This window comes from Erythrolamprus reginae, chromosome 2 (assembly GCF_031021105.1).
Source record: "Erythrolamprus reginae isolate rEryReg1 chromosome 2, rEryReg1.hap1, whole genome shotgun sequence".
NCBI classification, from domain to species: Eukaryota; Metazoa; Chordata; class Lepidosauria; order Squamata; family Dipsadidae; genus Erythrolamprus; species Erythrolamprus reginae.
In genome coordinates this window covers 96,234,922-96,251,471 of record NC_091951.1, presented here as the reverse complement: position 1 = coordinate 96,251,471, position 16,550 = coordinate 96,234,922, and the positions used below count along the sequence as shown (strand labels likewise).

Sequence of the window (16,550 nt, the reverse complement as noted above, 5' to 3'; positions counted from 1 at the left end):
GACATTAAGTTCCTGGATCGTGGTTTAGATAGGTATTTCTGCACTGCAGTAAGCAATGTTTTCTCACAAAGCCACATTCTGCTCTGGATTTATAAGTCAGAGCTGCCCCAGAGGTTTTGCTGACTAGTGTAAAGGACAATCATTCCCATTGTTTCACAAAGAACAGCCAACAAATTGGCAGTTGGCTGTTACTTAAACAGAGTCTGTGTATTTCACTGTACCAAAGGACAGCACACCAGCCACATGGCAAAGAGCTCTATCCAAACTCCCGCATCCATTTGTTCCGTCTTGGCCTGCTGCCCCTTCAGACAGGGTTGGTGTGGTCTTGCAAGAAGTGGCCCAAGTTGCTCCTCACATTGGTTGCTGAAAGGCATGGCTACAGGCTGCTTCTCTACTTCCTTCCTCGCTCCAATATTCAGTGTTTTGTGATATTCCTGGCATGGCTTAGTCAGTCATTCTTCTGAATGGCTTGGAAATTCTTACGGAACTTCCATCAGGAAACAGTTTTGTTTTTCATCACGTGGGTCTTAATTCTCTGGGGAGTAATCTTCTAGAATTGAGATGAAATGTTAGAACAACAAGAACCTGCATCTCTCTTTTTGTTGCTAGGTGATTATGAGTAGGTATGCTGCATTCCCATTTTATATAAAACACAAAGTGTTTTGTGACAGGCAGGAGATTCCCTTGTAGTCTGGCTATCTACAAACACAGAGCATTTAATTTCATAAAAAGAGAGAGGAGCCAACCATTTGTCCTCTTTATGCCCAGGCTACACAAGACATGGATATCATTCTTTTTAAAAAAAAATATTAATGTATAATCAGAAGCCCATACGCAGGCTGCAGTTAAACTGGAAACCAGGATATGTGAGAAAATAACCCTGTTGTCCTAACCATTGTGTTGCTCCTGATTTTTCACCCGCAACTGCTTCCAGTACTTTGCTTTAGGGCAGTGATTCTCAACCTGGGGGTCGGGACCCCTTTGGGGGTCGAATGACCATTTCAGAGGGTCGACTAAGACCATAGGAAATGATAAATTTTCCATGGTGTTAGGAACTAAAGCTTCTATTCTGGTGCCTTGGAAAATATTTTTACAATCCGACCAATCAGGCGTTTACAGTGGCCTTACTCTGACCTTCCTGCCAATCAGCTTAAAGCTATGTTGGGAGAAGTGGCACTAAGCTTATGGTTGGAGGTCACCACAACATGAATGGAAAAGGAATGGAAACAATATTTTTGCAGGGTTTAAGAACTCACCAAGACTCACCATCAGGATCTGTTTTGAAAACTTTGCTAGATCACCACAACGTGAATGGAAAAGAATAAAACAATATTAAACTGTATTAAGGGGTCACGGCTTGAGAAAAGATTGAGAAAGATTAGAAAGGTTGAGAACCATTGCTTTAGGGGAAAAGGTATGTAGGATAATTAAATACTGGGCCATGGGTCGGGAGTTACTTGCGCTTGGTAACATATGGATACTTGAGCTTGATTTCTTGTCTAGCAAAGTTTTCAAAACAGACCCTGATGGTGAGTCTTGGTGAGTTCTTAGTCTTGGTGAGTTCTTAGTCCCTGCAAAAATATTGTTTCCATTCTTTTCAAGGAGCAGAGAGAGAAGCATGTCAGATTTTTATAGAACAGCTTTGAGTCATTTTCCTTTCCACAGTATGAGGTTCAAAACATTTTTTTGCTCCAGATGCCTGTTGTTCCTTTCTTCCCCTCTCACTTTTTTTTTTAAAAAAAAAATCATGATTCCTGTTGTTCAGGTGAAAGGAGTCTCTTGGCCCTTGAAATTAAACAGGCCAAGCCAGCCCTGGCACTGACAACAATCCCCAGTGTGCTTAGTCCCCCTGTGTCTTGTGTCACTTCCTACAACTTCTGGAAAAGTCAGAACTCAGAGGGAAAGAAATCTGTGTAGCAAAAATATCTCTCCTCAGGCATATTAGTTTCTCCTCCCTCCCCTTTCTTGTTGAAGTACTTGGATGACCTTGAAAGGCTTATTATTTCAGCAATAACGGGCATAGTTGAGATTGCAGCAACTCAGAAGAGAAATGAAAACAGGCACATTCCACTGGGCTGCTTCCCCCCCCCCCCCGTTCTTTCCAAGAATGTAAATGGATTTGGAGTTTCAAGGAAGAGGAGGGCTGCAGCGCAGTCAAGGATTTTGGAAGCAATGGCTGCTTGACTGGTACTAGTCAGTAGTCAGATCCACAGATACATGACCACCAGCCAGCATCACACACCAAAACCCTCCTTGCCTTATGAGTGAGTATGAAAAGGCCATCACTGGGATTTTGCCATGCCAGAAGGTCTTAGGTAGCTTTGGATATTTTGGACACTTTCAACATAAAATGTTTTGTTAAAATATAATTCAGTAATGTAAAATATCATTGGGGAGAGGGGTGGTAACCAGTGATGGGCTGCTACAGGTATGGTCAGGTACGCAGAACCAGTAGAAAAAATTTGGTCAGGTACGGAGAACTGGTAGAAAAAGTTTGCATTTTTTTCTTTTTTTCCCTTCTGGGCTCTGGGTATGTTTTTGGTATCACAGTAAATGAGGTTGAATGTGCATAATTTTAGAAGAGCTGTGTGTGTGTGTGTGTGTGTGTATAAATGCACATACAGTTTATATAGTAGATAATGTATATTTTTGTGTGCCTGTGCGTAATATATATGTACACTTATGGCATATATACATAGAATTAAATACTGTAGTATATTTTGGATGATCAATAATAGTAAATAGATAAGGAAATTGTATCTCTTTGAGGCGAGAAGAGGCCAGGCACCCTAACTCAAACCCTTGAGGTGAGTGACGTCACATTGGCCATCTTTAAGCCAATCACATGACCTTTAAACCACCCCCCGGTCACATGATTTTCAAGCCACTTCCGCCTGGTCACATGGCCAGCAAACCACACACAGTGTGGTAGTAAACTTTTTTGCAGCCCTTCACTGGGGGTAACATAATTGATGCTTTTACGTAGCTATCATTTATCATTCTTGCATTCTGCTTTGTATCCCTATTAACATATTTAATCTGTACCTTAAAAGTCTATGTATAAGAAAAGATTAACACAATTAAACCAGGATACCAAAAGAGCAGCCAAAACCTTTCAAACAGACTGAGATTTGCATGTGTAATGATTTGTGTGTTTATTGTAATGAAGTGTTAGCACCGGGTGAACTCTCCTCACTTATAGGGTATTCTACCAGCTGACCCCACTGCTGAGAATAATATGCCACTAACAGAAAGAGGTATATAGATCACACACTCCATTATCATGTTTTGAATAAACACACTGGCTGGGTTCATATATTGTTGTATGATGCCATGAACCACAGTATATATAAACTGTAAAAAGTCATTAATATGCATATATGTTGGGATTGTTTTATGATTTTTTAAATTTAAAATTGTAATTAGATTGGTGGGAATTGGATTTGTACTGTGTACTGTTTTTATTATTGCTGTGAGCCGCCCCGAGTTTCCGGAGAGGGGCGGCATATAAATCCAATAAATCTAATCTAATCAAATTAATCTAATCTAATCTAGATCTTATTTCAAAAGGCCTTTGATATTGTAGACTGGCTATTAGCTTGAAACTGACTAATTATCGTGTTATTTTGGAATTGCCTAAATATTGCCAACCTTTCTCCTAGATCCTCTTTAATGTATTGCCATCCGCCTTCTGGAAGGCTCATTTAATAAGATTCTTGAAGTACAAGCATAGCTGTGAAGGCCAAGTATGTTCAAGACTGCTAGCTACATCTTTCTTCATGTAAACCTATTGGATCTTGGCAGCAATCTTGATGTCTAAAGTGATGCCTATTTCTTTAAGGCAGTGCTTTCCAATTATTTTCTGTTATGCCACTCCCCAGGAAGAAGTAAACATTTTGCATGCCCCCAACTCTCCACCGCGACTGTAAATATTGTGGCCCGCCCCAGTCGACCAGTCACCATCAAACTGCACCCCACTGCAAGACACAGGTCCTACCTGACATTTGTACCAGTACCTCTGTTGTGTTCCTCAGTGTTATGTCCAGGGCAGCCCGTTCTAAAGAAAATGTCTCACGAGTTCGAGATGTTTGATTGAACTTGTGAGATATTTTCTTTCAGAATGGGCTGCCGAGGAATGCGACGGAGGTACCGGTACAAGTGTCAGGTAGGATGCGCATCCTACTCCCTGTGGCAAAAAAAGCTCATTACTCAGAGTCATACGCCCCCCCTGGCATCACACCACACACACAGAGGGGGGGTTGCACCCCACTATTCGAGAAGCACTGCTTTAAGGGGATGTAGTTGTGTCCAGAGGACAGTTGGAAAATGTGGCCCACCCCTTATCCTTGGGCGGGAAAATACAGAGCCTGGATTGGCTGGCTCAGCCTGGCAGCAAGGGATATAAATAGCTGCCAGGCACGGCCATCTTGTTGTTGTTGTCGTTAGACAGTTGCAGTTGCACGTTATCTTTACTATTCCCAATATACCATTCGTGAGTTTCCCTGGCCTACTGGTGTCTTATTTGGTAGACTTTACAGTAGTGAACTTCATAGTCCAAATCCAACCTAATATCCCCTCAGCTGTAACTATTCCAGCATGTACATTGATTTTGTGACATGTTCTTCTAATAATGTCTAATTATATATTTCAACGAAAAAAGCCAAAGAATAGATATCATTTACCAGCTAGCAGGTAAAAGAAAGGCTGATGGGGCTGGGTGGATAAAAATATGAATGGGTGACAGTACTACTAGGCAGAGGAAGGCCTGCTGTATTTCTGGTTACACGGAGGATGATAATGAAACTCTGGCTTGTACCCAAGGCATCTGTAGCACTCCTGGCTGCCATCTGTGTGCCTCATTTAGTGCCTGAATATTCATGACCCTCATTAAACTCTTTCAAGCACTTCTCTAGCATTGGAACTAAAAATAGCTTATGGGAGAGGAAAAATTTCCTCCCCCTATGTACTATAAGATAGAATTTGGAACTTGGTTAACATGGAGGGCTGCCTCTTTTCTCCCGGAAAATACAGTACATTTCAAAAATGTGAGCTGTAAAGATACTGACACTTGCTAGGGCATGCGTGGTGGAGATTTAATGCTTCCTTGGCTTCATGTGCTGTTGATTTTCTCCTGGGTGGGTTCTTGGAGGAGCTACAGCGAGACTATCTTCGTGACTACATGATATTGCTTGTCACAAAGTAATTGGGACGAGGAGCTCTTTAAGGATTGAAAAGTCTGCTCATGTGTGAAATGCACAAGCAGGGTTGCAGTCATGGAATGAATTTTTATTACTAGCCTTAAATTCGCCACCAAAACATGCACTTACTTTCAAGCTGGTTGTTACAATTTAAAAGTTTGATTTTGAAAAACCCACTAGGATCTTAAAATCCTTTGATGAAAAACGAGAAATAATTAATATTGTGCAGCAACTGGTTCTTGCATAACTTGGTTTCCACCCAAATGAATCCCATTACACAGACTTCTACAACCGATCATGAATGAGTTGTGAATGAGCTTAAATAAGCAAAATAGGATACTTGGGGAGAAGTATATTAATATATATATATATATATGACGGTCATATATATATATGACGGTCTTGGTATATTCGGGTTTCTTCCCGTGTAGGATTTGGGAATTTCTGGCGACGTTTCGATGAGGTCCCACTTATCATCTTCAGGCTGGTGTTTCTGTCCTTGTTCTAAGGTGAACACTGCGAGACCTAAGCTGCCTTCCTTTTATAAATACTGGTGGCTGGGTGTGGTTTGACGGCTCAGCAATTGCCTGCTGTGTAGAAACTTCCTGGTGAGTCAGTGGGGTAACATCTGGGGTCGTTGATGTAGCTGAAGTATGCTGATTAGTTAATGGTTGTTGATTAGGCGTGATATCCTGAGTAGTTGGAGCTTGCAGGCTACTTGATTGTTTTGCAATGTGTGTTCTGAGTCTGGTTTCAGTTTTTATGTCTGAGTTATGTTTGAGGGCTGGTTTCCAGATGTCTGGTAGCGGGAGGTATCATCCCGCTTGTTCATATTTTGGGGATGTTTTTCTATCTCGATGGCTTCCATGATTATTCTTTTGCTGTAGTGTTCTGTTTTGGAAATTAATTTAGTACTGTCAAAATCACGCCTAATCAACAACCATTAACTAATCAGCATACCTCAGCTACATCATCGACCCCAGGTGCTACCCCACTGACTCACCAGGAAGTTTCTACACAGCAGGCAACTGCTGAGCCATCAAACCACACCCAGCCACCAGTATTTATAGAAGGAAGGCAGCTCAGGTCTCGCTGTGTTCGCCCTAGAACAAGGACAGAAACACCAGCCTGAAGATGACAAGTGGGACTTCGTCGAAACGTCACCAGAAATTTCCAAATCCTACACAGGAAGAAACCCACGGTCTTGGTATATTCGGGTTTCTTCCCATGTAGGATTTAGAAATTTCTGGCAACGTTTTGACAAGGTCCCACTCGTCATCTTCAGGCTGGTGCTTCTGTCCTTGTTCTGTATGTTCACCCTAGAACAAGGACAGAAGCACCAGCCTGAAGATGACGAGTGAGACCTCGTCGAAACATCACCAGAAATTTCTAAATCCTACACAGGAAGAAACCCGAATATACCAAGACCGTCATACAGCCATTCAAGCACGTACTGTATTAGATAACAGATATAAATATAAACATAATTATGAATACATGAAATGGATACGAACAAAAGGGAACATTAGGATGGGGATGATAGGATGACTGGATGTAGGGAATTAGTTATATGGAGGCCAGAGTAGGCAGGCAGAGGGAGTAAATAGATGGGGTTGGACCACTGCTTGTTAAGCAGTGAAGCAGCTAATGCCACCCAGCGTTCAGGATTCCTGAGGAATGACATCCGCAGGGTTCCTCCTTCCAAGAAGTAAGGCAAGTTCACTCAGAGAATCCCTAGGCACAGATAGGAAAAATGTTTCCTTTTGGATGACTTCTTTGCATACCCTTTCTACCGTATCCACAACTGAGGTCAGTGAATCCTATGAGCTAACCTCACCGCAAGAGATTTGGATGTGCAGGGCATCATTGCCACACACATTGAGAACCATTAAAAGTCAGAAGATGTAATGTAATATAAAATGCACAAGTGGACATTCCCTATATGCACCCAGAAATATTGTGTGTGAATACCCTGAGCCCTTTCAAACTTGTCCACCCCTTTTATTTTTGAATGTGGCAAAATGTCACTGGGTGACTAGTTGCCTAAAGTAAGCACTAATGAAATTGATTTCATGTTGTCCTGGTAACAATATCTGCTAGTCTGTTTTGTTTTAAAATTAAAGTTAAGCTACTATATAGGCCAGTGATGGTGAACCTATGGCACGGGTGCCACAGGTGGCACGCGGAGCCATAATCTGCTGGCACGCAAGCTGTTGCCCTAGCTCAACTCCAACATGCATGAGTATGCTGGCCAGCTGATTTTTGACTCCCACAGAGGATCTGGGAGGGCATTTTTGGCTCAGGGGGGAGCGTTTTTACTCTACGCTGGCTCCAGGGAAGCCTTTGGAACCTGGGGAGGGTGAAACAGGAGCCTACTGGGCCCACCAGAAGTTGGGAAACAGGTTGTTTCTGGCCTCCAAAGGGCCTCTGGGGTAAAGGCAAAGCTGTTTTCACCCTCCCCAGGTATTTGTTTGTTTGTTTGTTTGTTTGTTTGTTTGTTTAATTAATTAATTAATTAATTAATTAATTGGATTTGTATGCCGCCCCTCTCCGAGGATTCAGGAAGGCTCACACCTTTCAGCTGTGGCGAGGGGGGCATTTGCCCAGGTTCGCCTGGTGCACCAGTTGCGGCCCTATTTGGACCGGGAGTCATTGCTCACAGTCACTCATGCCCTCATCACCTCGAGGCTCAACTACTGTAACGCTCTCTACATGGGGCTACCTTTGAAAAGTGTTTGGAAACTTCAGATCGTGCAGAATGCAGCTGCGAGAGCAATTATGGGCTTCTCCAAGTATGCCCATATCACTCCAACACTCCGCAGTCTGCATTGGTTGCCGATCAGTTTTTTCCGGTCACAATTCAAAGTGTTGGTTATGACCTATAAAGCCCTTCATGGCACCGGACCAGAATATCTTCGGGACCGCCTCCTGCCGCACGAATCCCAGCGACCGGTTAGGTCCCACAGAGTTGGCCTTCTCCGGGTCCCGTCGACTAAACAATGTCGTCTGGCGGGACCCAAGGGAAGAGCCTTCTCTGTGGGGGGCCCGACCCTCTGGAACCAGCTCCCCCCTGAGATTAGGATTGCCCCCACCCTCCCTGCCTTTCGTAAACTCCTTAAGACCCACCTCTGCCATCAAGCATGGGGGAACTAAAACACCTCCCCCTTGCCCATGTTGTTTGTTGATTGATTGACTGTGTGCCTGTTTTTTATATATACTGTTTTTATGAGATTACTAATTTTAAATTGTAATTAGATTGGTGGGCATTGGATTTGGTATTATGTACTGTGCTGTTTTTTATTATTGTTGTGAGCCGCCCCGAGTTTGCGGAGAGGGGCGGCATATAAATCCAATAAATCTAATCTAATCTAATCTATATACAAAAACAGAACAATAATATAAATCCAATTAATACTACATTTAAAAACAACCATTAAATTCAATTAAAAGAAAGTAAAAACCTATCAAACCAATCATTCAACACTCATACTTAAAACATTCATTGATCAGGGGGAAGTTCTAAAGTCCCAAGCCTGGCAGCAAAGATGAATTTTTAAGTTCTTTCAGAAGGCAAGGATGGTGGGGGCAGTACGAATCTCTGGGGGGAGTTGATTCCAGAGGGTCGGGGCTCTCACAGAGAAGGCTCTTCCCTAGGTCGATGGGACCCTAAGGAGGCCAACTCTGTGGGAGCTCACCGGACGCCAGGATTTGTGCAGCAGAAGGCGGTCTCGGGAATAATCTGGTACTATGCCATGAAGGGCTTTATAGGTCATAACCAACACTTTGAATTGTGCCCAGAAACGGATTGGTAGCCAATGCAGTCCGCAGAGTCATGGTGAGATATGGGCATTTCTTGGAAGGCCCAAGACTGCTCACACGGCTGCATTTTGGACGAGCTGAAGTTTCCGAACACTCTTCAAAGGTAGTCCCATATAGAGAGCATTGCAGCAGTCGAACCTCGAGGTGAATTATGGGTATGGGCATGGGCGCATGTGTGATAGTGTGCACTCAAGCTCTTTCGGCACCTGAGGTTAAAAAGGTTCACAATCACTGATATAGGCAATTTTCTCTCTTCTCTCAGTGCAAAGGAAAACCAGACCAAATCTTAGGAGTGTCTGAGTGCAGAGACTGTTTTCATCTAGCAGTGATTGTGAACCTTTTTTGCTTTGAGTGCCAAAAGAGGGGAGGTGTCCATGTGCTAATATGCGTTCCCTTCCCTCCACTTACACTCATCCCCCCGTGCTGCCACTGCACATGCGCACAACCACCCTTGTCCCTGTGCATGTGCACAGGCCTCACTTTAGCCTGGGATGGTGAAAAAATGGCCCAACGGGCAAACCAGAAGTTCAGAAAAATAGACTTCCAGTTTGCCCGTTGGGCTGTTTTTTGCACTCTGGAGCCTTCAGGGAAACTTCCTGAAACCTGTAGTATAAAAAACAGCACAAAGGACAAACCAGAATTCCATTTTTACAAACGTCCAGATTGCTCATTGGGTGGGGGGTTCAGGAAGCTTCCCGGAAGCCTCCAGAGGGCGAAACTGCCTTCCCCAAGGACGAAAATCAACTGGCTAGCACACACATGCATGCTGGAGCTGACATAGGGCAACACCTTGCGTGACCTCCAATATTGCTCCATGTGCCACCTGGGGCATTCATGCCATAGGTTCGCCATCATGGCCCTATAGCAGTTATGGCAAACCTTTTTTTCATTGGGTGCCGAAAGAGCGTGCACATGCTATTGCACATGTTTGAGTGCCCACACCCATAATTCAGTGCCTGAGGAGGGTGAAAACAGTTTTCCATGCCCCATGGAGGCCCTCTGGAAGCCAGAAATGGCCTGTTTCCCAACTTCTAGTGGACTCAGTAGGCTCGTACTTTGTCCTCCCCAGGCTCCAAAGGCTTCCCTGGTGCCGGCAGAGGGTAAAAACACCCTTCTCCATCCCCCCCCCCAGAGGCTCTCTGAAAGCCAAAAACGCCCTCCCAGAACCTCTGTGCAAGCCAAAAATCAGCTGGCTGGCATACATATGCATGTTGGAGCTGAGCTAGGGTAATGGATCATGTGCCAGCAGATATGGCTCCGCATGGCACCTGTGGCACCCATGCCATAGGTTCACCATCCATCACTGTTTTTTTAGTATGCATATACAAAGATCAACCCATGACTCAACAATAACACCTCCATCTAGTTGACCCCTTACTAGATGAGCTTCTGATTTTTCAGAATTTGGAATGTAACATCATCATTCGTCCAAGCACTTGAGTAAAACTATGTGAGGCATGTGAGGCATCCTCCCTACCATTTTTGTGTGCATTTAACACACGCAAAAAAGTGAAGTGTTTCTCAGTTGCTGTTAGGACGGGGAAGCTTCCCACTTCTTCTCAATAATGTTTGCTTATTCTTCCTGCAAGATATGTGACCACATTATGGGAGGCAGAGAGACATTCCAGCCATACAGGAATTCTTTATGGAGCAAGAGGTATCCCTCCTCCCTTCTAAAGATCTAAGATCTTTTCTTCCATAGAGCTTCAAACAGGAACTTTGCACTTGGGATTTTTTTTTTTAATGGCCAGGTGCCAAAGAGAACAACCATTAAGAATCGAAGTGTAGAGGACAGATAGGATGGAAGAAAAAGAGGTGTGAGTAGCTTGGGCACATTCCAGGGAGAAACATCTTTTCCCAAACACCAGCAGTGTAATGTAAAATAATTTTCTGTCTTGCTGTGCTTAAACAAAGCAAGCCCCAGCCCAGCTTCAAAACTGATCTGAGATATGTGGAATTAATGTCCTTATATATTTGACTGAAAGTAACCAGTAGTGCTTTGCTGCCCCCTTGGCTGAAATGAGTGAGTTTCCAAGGAGCAGCTTTCTAACTTTCCCAGCACTTCTGTTTCTGAGGCACATAAGATTCTCACTAAGTAGGCTTCTAGTCCATGCTTTTTGAGGGATATTGATTGATTGATTGATTGATTGATTGATTTTGTCCAATACACAATGAGGGTTTTAGTATATATGCACATAGTAAAATACATGATGAAGGTTATAGAGGAGATACTCATAGTAAAATATATCTAAGAAATAATAGAAAAGAAGATATAGGAATAGAATATATCAATGAAAGAATAGAAGAAGAGATATAGGAGATATAGGAGAGTAATAGGACAGGGGACGGAAGGCACTCTAGTGCACTTGTACTCGCCCCTTACTGACCTCTTAGGAATCTGGATAGGTCAACCATAGATAATCTAAGGGTAAATTGTTGGGGGTTTGGAGGATGACACTATAGAGTGCGGTAATGAGTTCCACGCTTCGACAACTCGGTTATTGAAGTCATATTTTTTACAGTCAAGTTTAGAGCGGTTAATAATAAGTTTAAATCTGTTGTGTGCTCTTGTGTTGTTGTGGTTGAAGCTGAAGTAGTCGCTGACAGGCAGGACGTTGCAGCATATGATCTTGTGGGCAATGCTTAGATCTTGTTTAAGGCGTCTTAGTTCTAGGCTTTCTAGGCCCAGGATTGAAAGTCTAGTCTCGTAGGGTATTCTGTTTCGAGTGGAGGAGTGAAGGGCTCTTCTGGTGAAGTATCTTTGGACATTTTCAAGGGTGTTGATGTCTGAGATGCGATATGGGTTCCAAACGGATGAGCTGTATTCGAGGATGGGTCTGGCAAAAGTTTTGTAAGCTCTGGTAAGTAGTGTGAGATTGCCAGAGCAGAAGCTACGTAGGATTAGGTTTACAACTCTTGAAGCCTTCTTGGCTATGTTGTTGCAGTGAGCTTTGGCACTTAAATCTTTTGTTGTTAGTATACCGAGGTTATTATACCAATTATATTTGCTCCAAGTCACACACCTTGAGAGAGTCTCCCACTGTTCAGGATTGGAAATGACCTTATCATATTTCTATTCAGTTTAGTAAAATAAACGAGTTAAGTTGAAATATAATTTTTGGAGTCCCTTTCAGATTGAACCTACTGCACACATTATAATTGTCTTGCTGTTCACTGAAATTGACCAAAAATGTTGAAGTCAAACATTGCATTGCCCTAGGAAGCGGTGAGAGTAAATGGATGAAAGGGGCTCTAAGGAGCACTTGTTTCAAAATCTTTAAAAATGTCTCACTTTTGTCCTCGGGAAATTCTGCAATGCCCATCATGAATCCCGAGTGCTTAGTGTGTTCACTGCAACCTAAAACAAAGCCTCAACGGAAATCCTTCATTCAGTATCAATGGGAAAAAAGTTAGTAAAATGTTAGAGTCACCTAAAACCCAAAGAGGGACCTGGAAATTTTGTGGAGAACACAAATCTAAATAGTCACAAGACTATTTACGGGACCGTCTCCTGCCACATACCTCCCAGAGACCTATTAGACCGCACAAAATCGGCCTCCTCCAGGTCCCGTCGACTAAGCAATTTAGGTTGGCAGGATCGTGGGGGAGGGCCTTTTCTGTTGCCGCCCCGACTTTATGGAACCAGTCCCCCTCCAATGTGCACACTGCTCCCACTTTACTGGCTTTTCAAAAAGCTCTTAAAACCTGGGACAGGCCTGGGGACTGTGAATTTTAACCCCAGATGTGCCCGGATTATGTTTGTTGGTATGGATGTTTGTTAGATGGGGGGGGGGGTTGGGGGGGTTATAATTGGGTTTGTTAGGGTCTTGAGGTTTTATTTATTGTTATTGTTTGACTTCTTTTTTATTATTGTATCATTGTATTGTTTTTATTGTGGTAAACCGCCCTGAGTCCTACGGGATTGGGCGGCATAGAAATCAAATAAATTAAATTAAATTAAATTAAATTAAGTCGCATTATTGGGTTTTAGGTGACACCAACATTTTTCTGATACATATGTTTCTACATTTGTGTATCTATTAGTCAGATATTTCAGACAAGCCTGACTTTGTTTTACTGCTTAGTTTATTACCTCAGAACAGTGTTTCTCAACCTTGGAGGTTTGAAGATGTGTGGACTTCAACTCCCAGAATTCCCCAGCCAGCAACGCTGGCTGGGGAATTCTGGGAGTTGAAGTCCACACATCTTCAAACTGCCAAGGTTGAGAAACACTGCCTCAGAAGCTCTAATTTTTTAGTACAGTGGTACCTCTACTTAAGAACACCTCTACTTAAGAACTTTTCTAGATAAGAACCAGGTGTTCAAGATTTTTTTGCCTCTTCTTAAGAACCATTCTCTACTTAAGAACCTAAGCCCAGAAAAATTTCCCAGGAAATATGAGAGCGGCACGAAGGCCCAGCCAGTTTCCTGCAATTCCCCCTTTAATCCCGGCCATCTGGGCTGCCAGAGGAGCCTTTCAGTGGTGCTTAAGGAGGCTTTGGCAGTCCAGAGTGAACGGAACATTTTCCTTTCTCTGGTCGCTTGGAGAGGGAATAAACCACTTCACTATGGTGACTCCCTTGCGCTGCCTCCCACATATCTGGCGCAAGGTTGCCTCCTGGAGCGTCTGGGCATGGAAAGGCAAAAGGGGACACTCACCTCACCTTCTCTCTTCAGCAGTGACTCTCCTCCTCCTCTTCTTCCTCCTCCTCTTCCCACCCAAATTCTGAGCTTTTATTTCTTTCCTAATGGGTTTGCACGCATTATTTGCTTTTACATTGATTCCTATGGGGAAAATTGCTTCTACTTAAGAACGTTTCTACTTAAGAACCTGGCCACGGAATGAATTAAGTTCTTAAGTGGAGGTACCGCTGTACTATCTTGGCTGTAGAATACACAGGGGAAGGAGGGAGGCGTCTTGGATCTCTAGCATGGATGTATGTCTCCAGCTAGTGGTTGATGACAGTAGTTTGGTAGTGGGATGGTTCATTCTTGCTTAGTAGTTCTGCTAGCTTGTAGAAGAAGACAGATTTGGTAGAGAGAAATGATTATGGCTGACAAAGCATTTTGCAAGTGTTTCTCTTGCTTTCAAAGAAAGTTTGGCAGTTCAGTCAAATGGCAGAAACATTATTACAATCCAGGAGGTGAGGATGGCTGATCTCACCCAAGAAGAGCAAACTAGTTAAGCTAACAAAAGCCAAGCTTTATCTACTGAATAAACCTGATTAGAGAATTCAAGGCCATTTTGAAAACAATGGTGAAAGCCACTGGGCTAATCTGGTTTTTTGTTTGCCCTTTCTATAACCAGTCTTTGGTCCCTGATGAAATCTTAGTTCCCTCTCATGACAGCTAAGCTTCTTTTCTCTGCCTCTTAGGTGGGTTTCTGAAAGCAAACTCAGAGGGGCTTCAGGATTTTTCTTTTGCCATTCTCTTTTGTGGAACATAAATAAGAGATAGAGCCAACCATAGTCCTTTATTTCCAAATACCCACTACCTGTCCTGATTCCTTCTCTTTGTGCCGTTTTTGATAGACAAGAACCTTGAATTGTCCTCCTTTAGGTATTGTGGAGGGATGATTTGTGAGCCACTCCGAGTCTCTGGAGAGGGGCGGCATACAAATCTAATAAAATAATAATGGGCTTAGACATTGCGTCTTATTATCCTGCTGTCAATGGATGAAATACTGTTGTTGCTATCTTGAGCATCTACCCATTTGCAGTGGATTCTGTTCTTAACCCAAGGTTGCCCTGGTTTACCTTGAAATTCTGATACTTGGACAAGGCTATGGAATTGGGATAGTCAAATAATTGGGCCTGTGTTCCTAAGTAGATCAAAAGTTAAAGTCGGACAATTAACACTTCTGATGACTATTCCTTGGAGAGGCAGTTGAGTATAATGGTGAGGCTGCTGGCCTAGAAACCAGGAGACTAAATTCTAGGCCAGTGGCTCTCAACCTTTCTAATGCCACGACCCCTTAATACAGTTCCTCGTGTTGTGGTGACCTCCAACCATAAGCTTAGTGCCACTTCTCCCAATATAGTTTTAAGCTGATTGGCAGGAAGGTCAGAGGACACCCCCACCATAAACACCTGATTGGTCGGATTATAAAAACATGTTCCAAGGTGCCAGAATAGAAGCTTTAGTTCTTAACACCATGGGAAATTTGTCTGTTCCCATGGTCTTAGACGATCCCTGTGAAATGGTTGTTTGACCCCCAAAGTGCCCCAGCCCTCAGATTGGGAATCACTGTTATAGGCGAGAAAGCAACTTTGGTGATTTTGGCATTCTCTCTCTCTCTCTCTGTCTCTCTCTCCCTCTCTTTCCCTCCCAACCCACTTCACAGGGTTATGAGGAAAATACCAGGTGGGAGTATTAAGTAGGTTTACAGGTTTGTAAGGTGAGATAAAAATGTAATAATAATAATTTTGCTTTAGCGCCAGTAAAAAAAAAAAGTCAGATGGTTCTCCTCTTCAGAAGGTGAAAGTCAACTGCCTTTGGGAGATATGTTTAATGACAAAAAACAACAACTTCAACTCTTGTAAAATCCCTTTTAAGGATTAAGCCCTTAGTTATAATCTTGTGTTTTCCTCAGTGGAATGTATACTAGAGGTATTTGGATGCTAATATTGCTGTGTAATGAAATTTCTACTATGTGGTAGCAGCATGAACATCAAATAGTGTCTACTTTGTTAAAATGGGAGTGTGTGAAATACACCCACCAATATACAGTGTTCCAAGGAAACATGCTAAAGGGCATATGCATTTTGCAGCCTGTTGCATTCCACTCATGCTCTTTTTCTCCCCTTTTCTTGTTATCTATTAATTCTAGCCTTCTCTCATGTCAATATAACAGTGCAGTTACACAATTAATATTTCATCTGTTCACATCTGCATAACCTTGTTATTGCACCATGGGAAATAACTGAAGAAAAAAGAATAGCACAATTTTGAGCTTACAAACTTCTTTCCTTTAGAATGGATCACTTAAACATTTTAAGAATTTTTGCTGATACATATTGTGCTAGATGGAGAACTTGTTTGTTTTCATAATTTGCTTGGTCCTCTTGTTTCTTTCTCCTCTCAGTCGTAGCCAACTATTTTAAGGCAATCAAGGGAGACATGATTAATCCCTCACCTACCCTGACATAGAAGATGGCAGGGAAGAGCCAGCCAGGCCCTGACACCATTTCCACCAGTACCAGAAATAATCCTGCAACACTCTCCCCAGTAGTGCCTAGCTCTCAAATTCACTCCAAAAGGGTGCCATAAAAGCAACGTATGGAGAAATTGAATGTTGGAGGAAAAGTGTCAAGAGAACAAGTTAGAGTTTGCATTGGGTGTTTTATGAGTAAGGGTAAGTGTGGATTTCTCTCAAGATGCCTCCCCCATAACACCACACACATCCAGCAGCAGAATTGTCTTAACTTCCCCTCATAAGAACCATTTGTATGGACTAGGGGTTGTATGTCCTGAGGAATAACATTATTGGTTGGATCTATCAGATATTTGGGGTGTCTTTCTGAAGACTATTGA

General features: G+C 42.9%; 1 protein-coding gene across 5 annotated transcripts in view; it reads left to right on the top strand.

Annotated features, from left to right (window-relative positions):
• The window catches only part of SEMA3F (semaphorin 3F), a 174,838-nt gene that overhangs the window by 101,483 nt on the left and 56,805 nt on the right, over window positions 1-16,550 (top strand). Inside the window, exon 1 of one of the 5 annotated variants that reach the window (XM_070738784.1) lies at window positions 2,192-2,264. The exons of the other annotated variants lie outside the window; for them this stretch is intronic. Coding sequence (XP_070594885.1) covers window positions 2,261-2,264 — 4 coding nt within the window. The 5' untranslated portion in view covers window positions 2,192-2,260. Of the gene's footprint in view, window positions 1-2,191; window positions 2,265-16,550 lie in introns of those variants that run through there. 5 annotated transcript variants of the gene reach the window in all.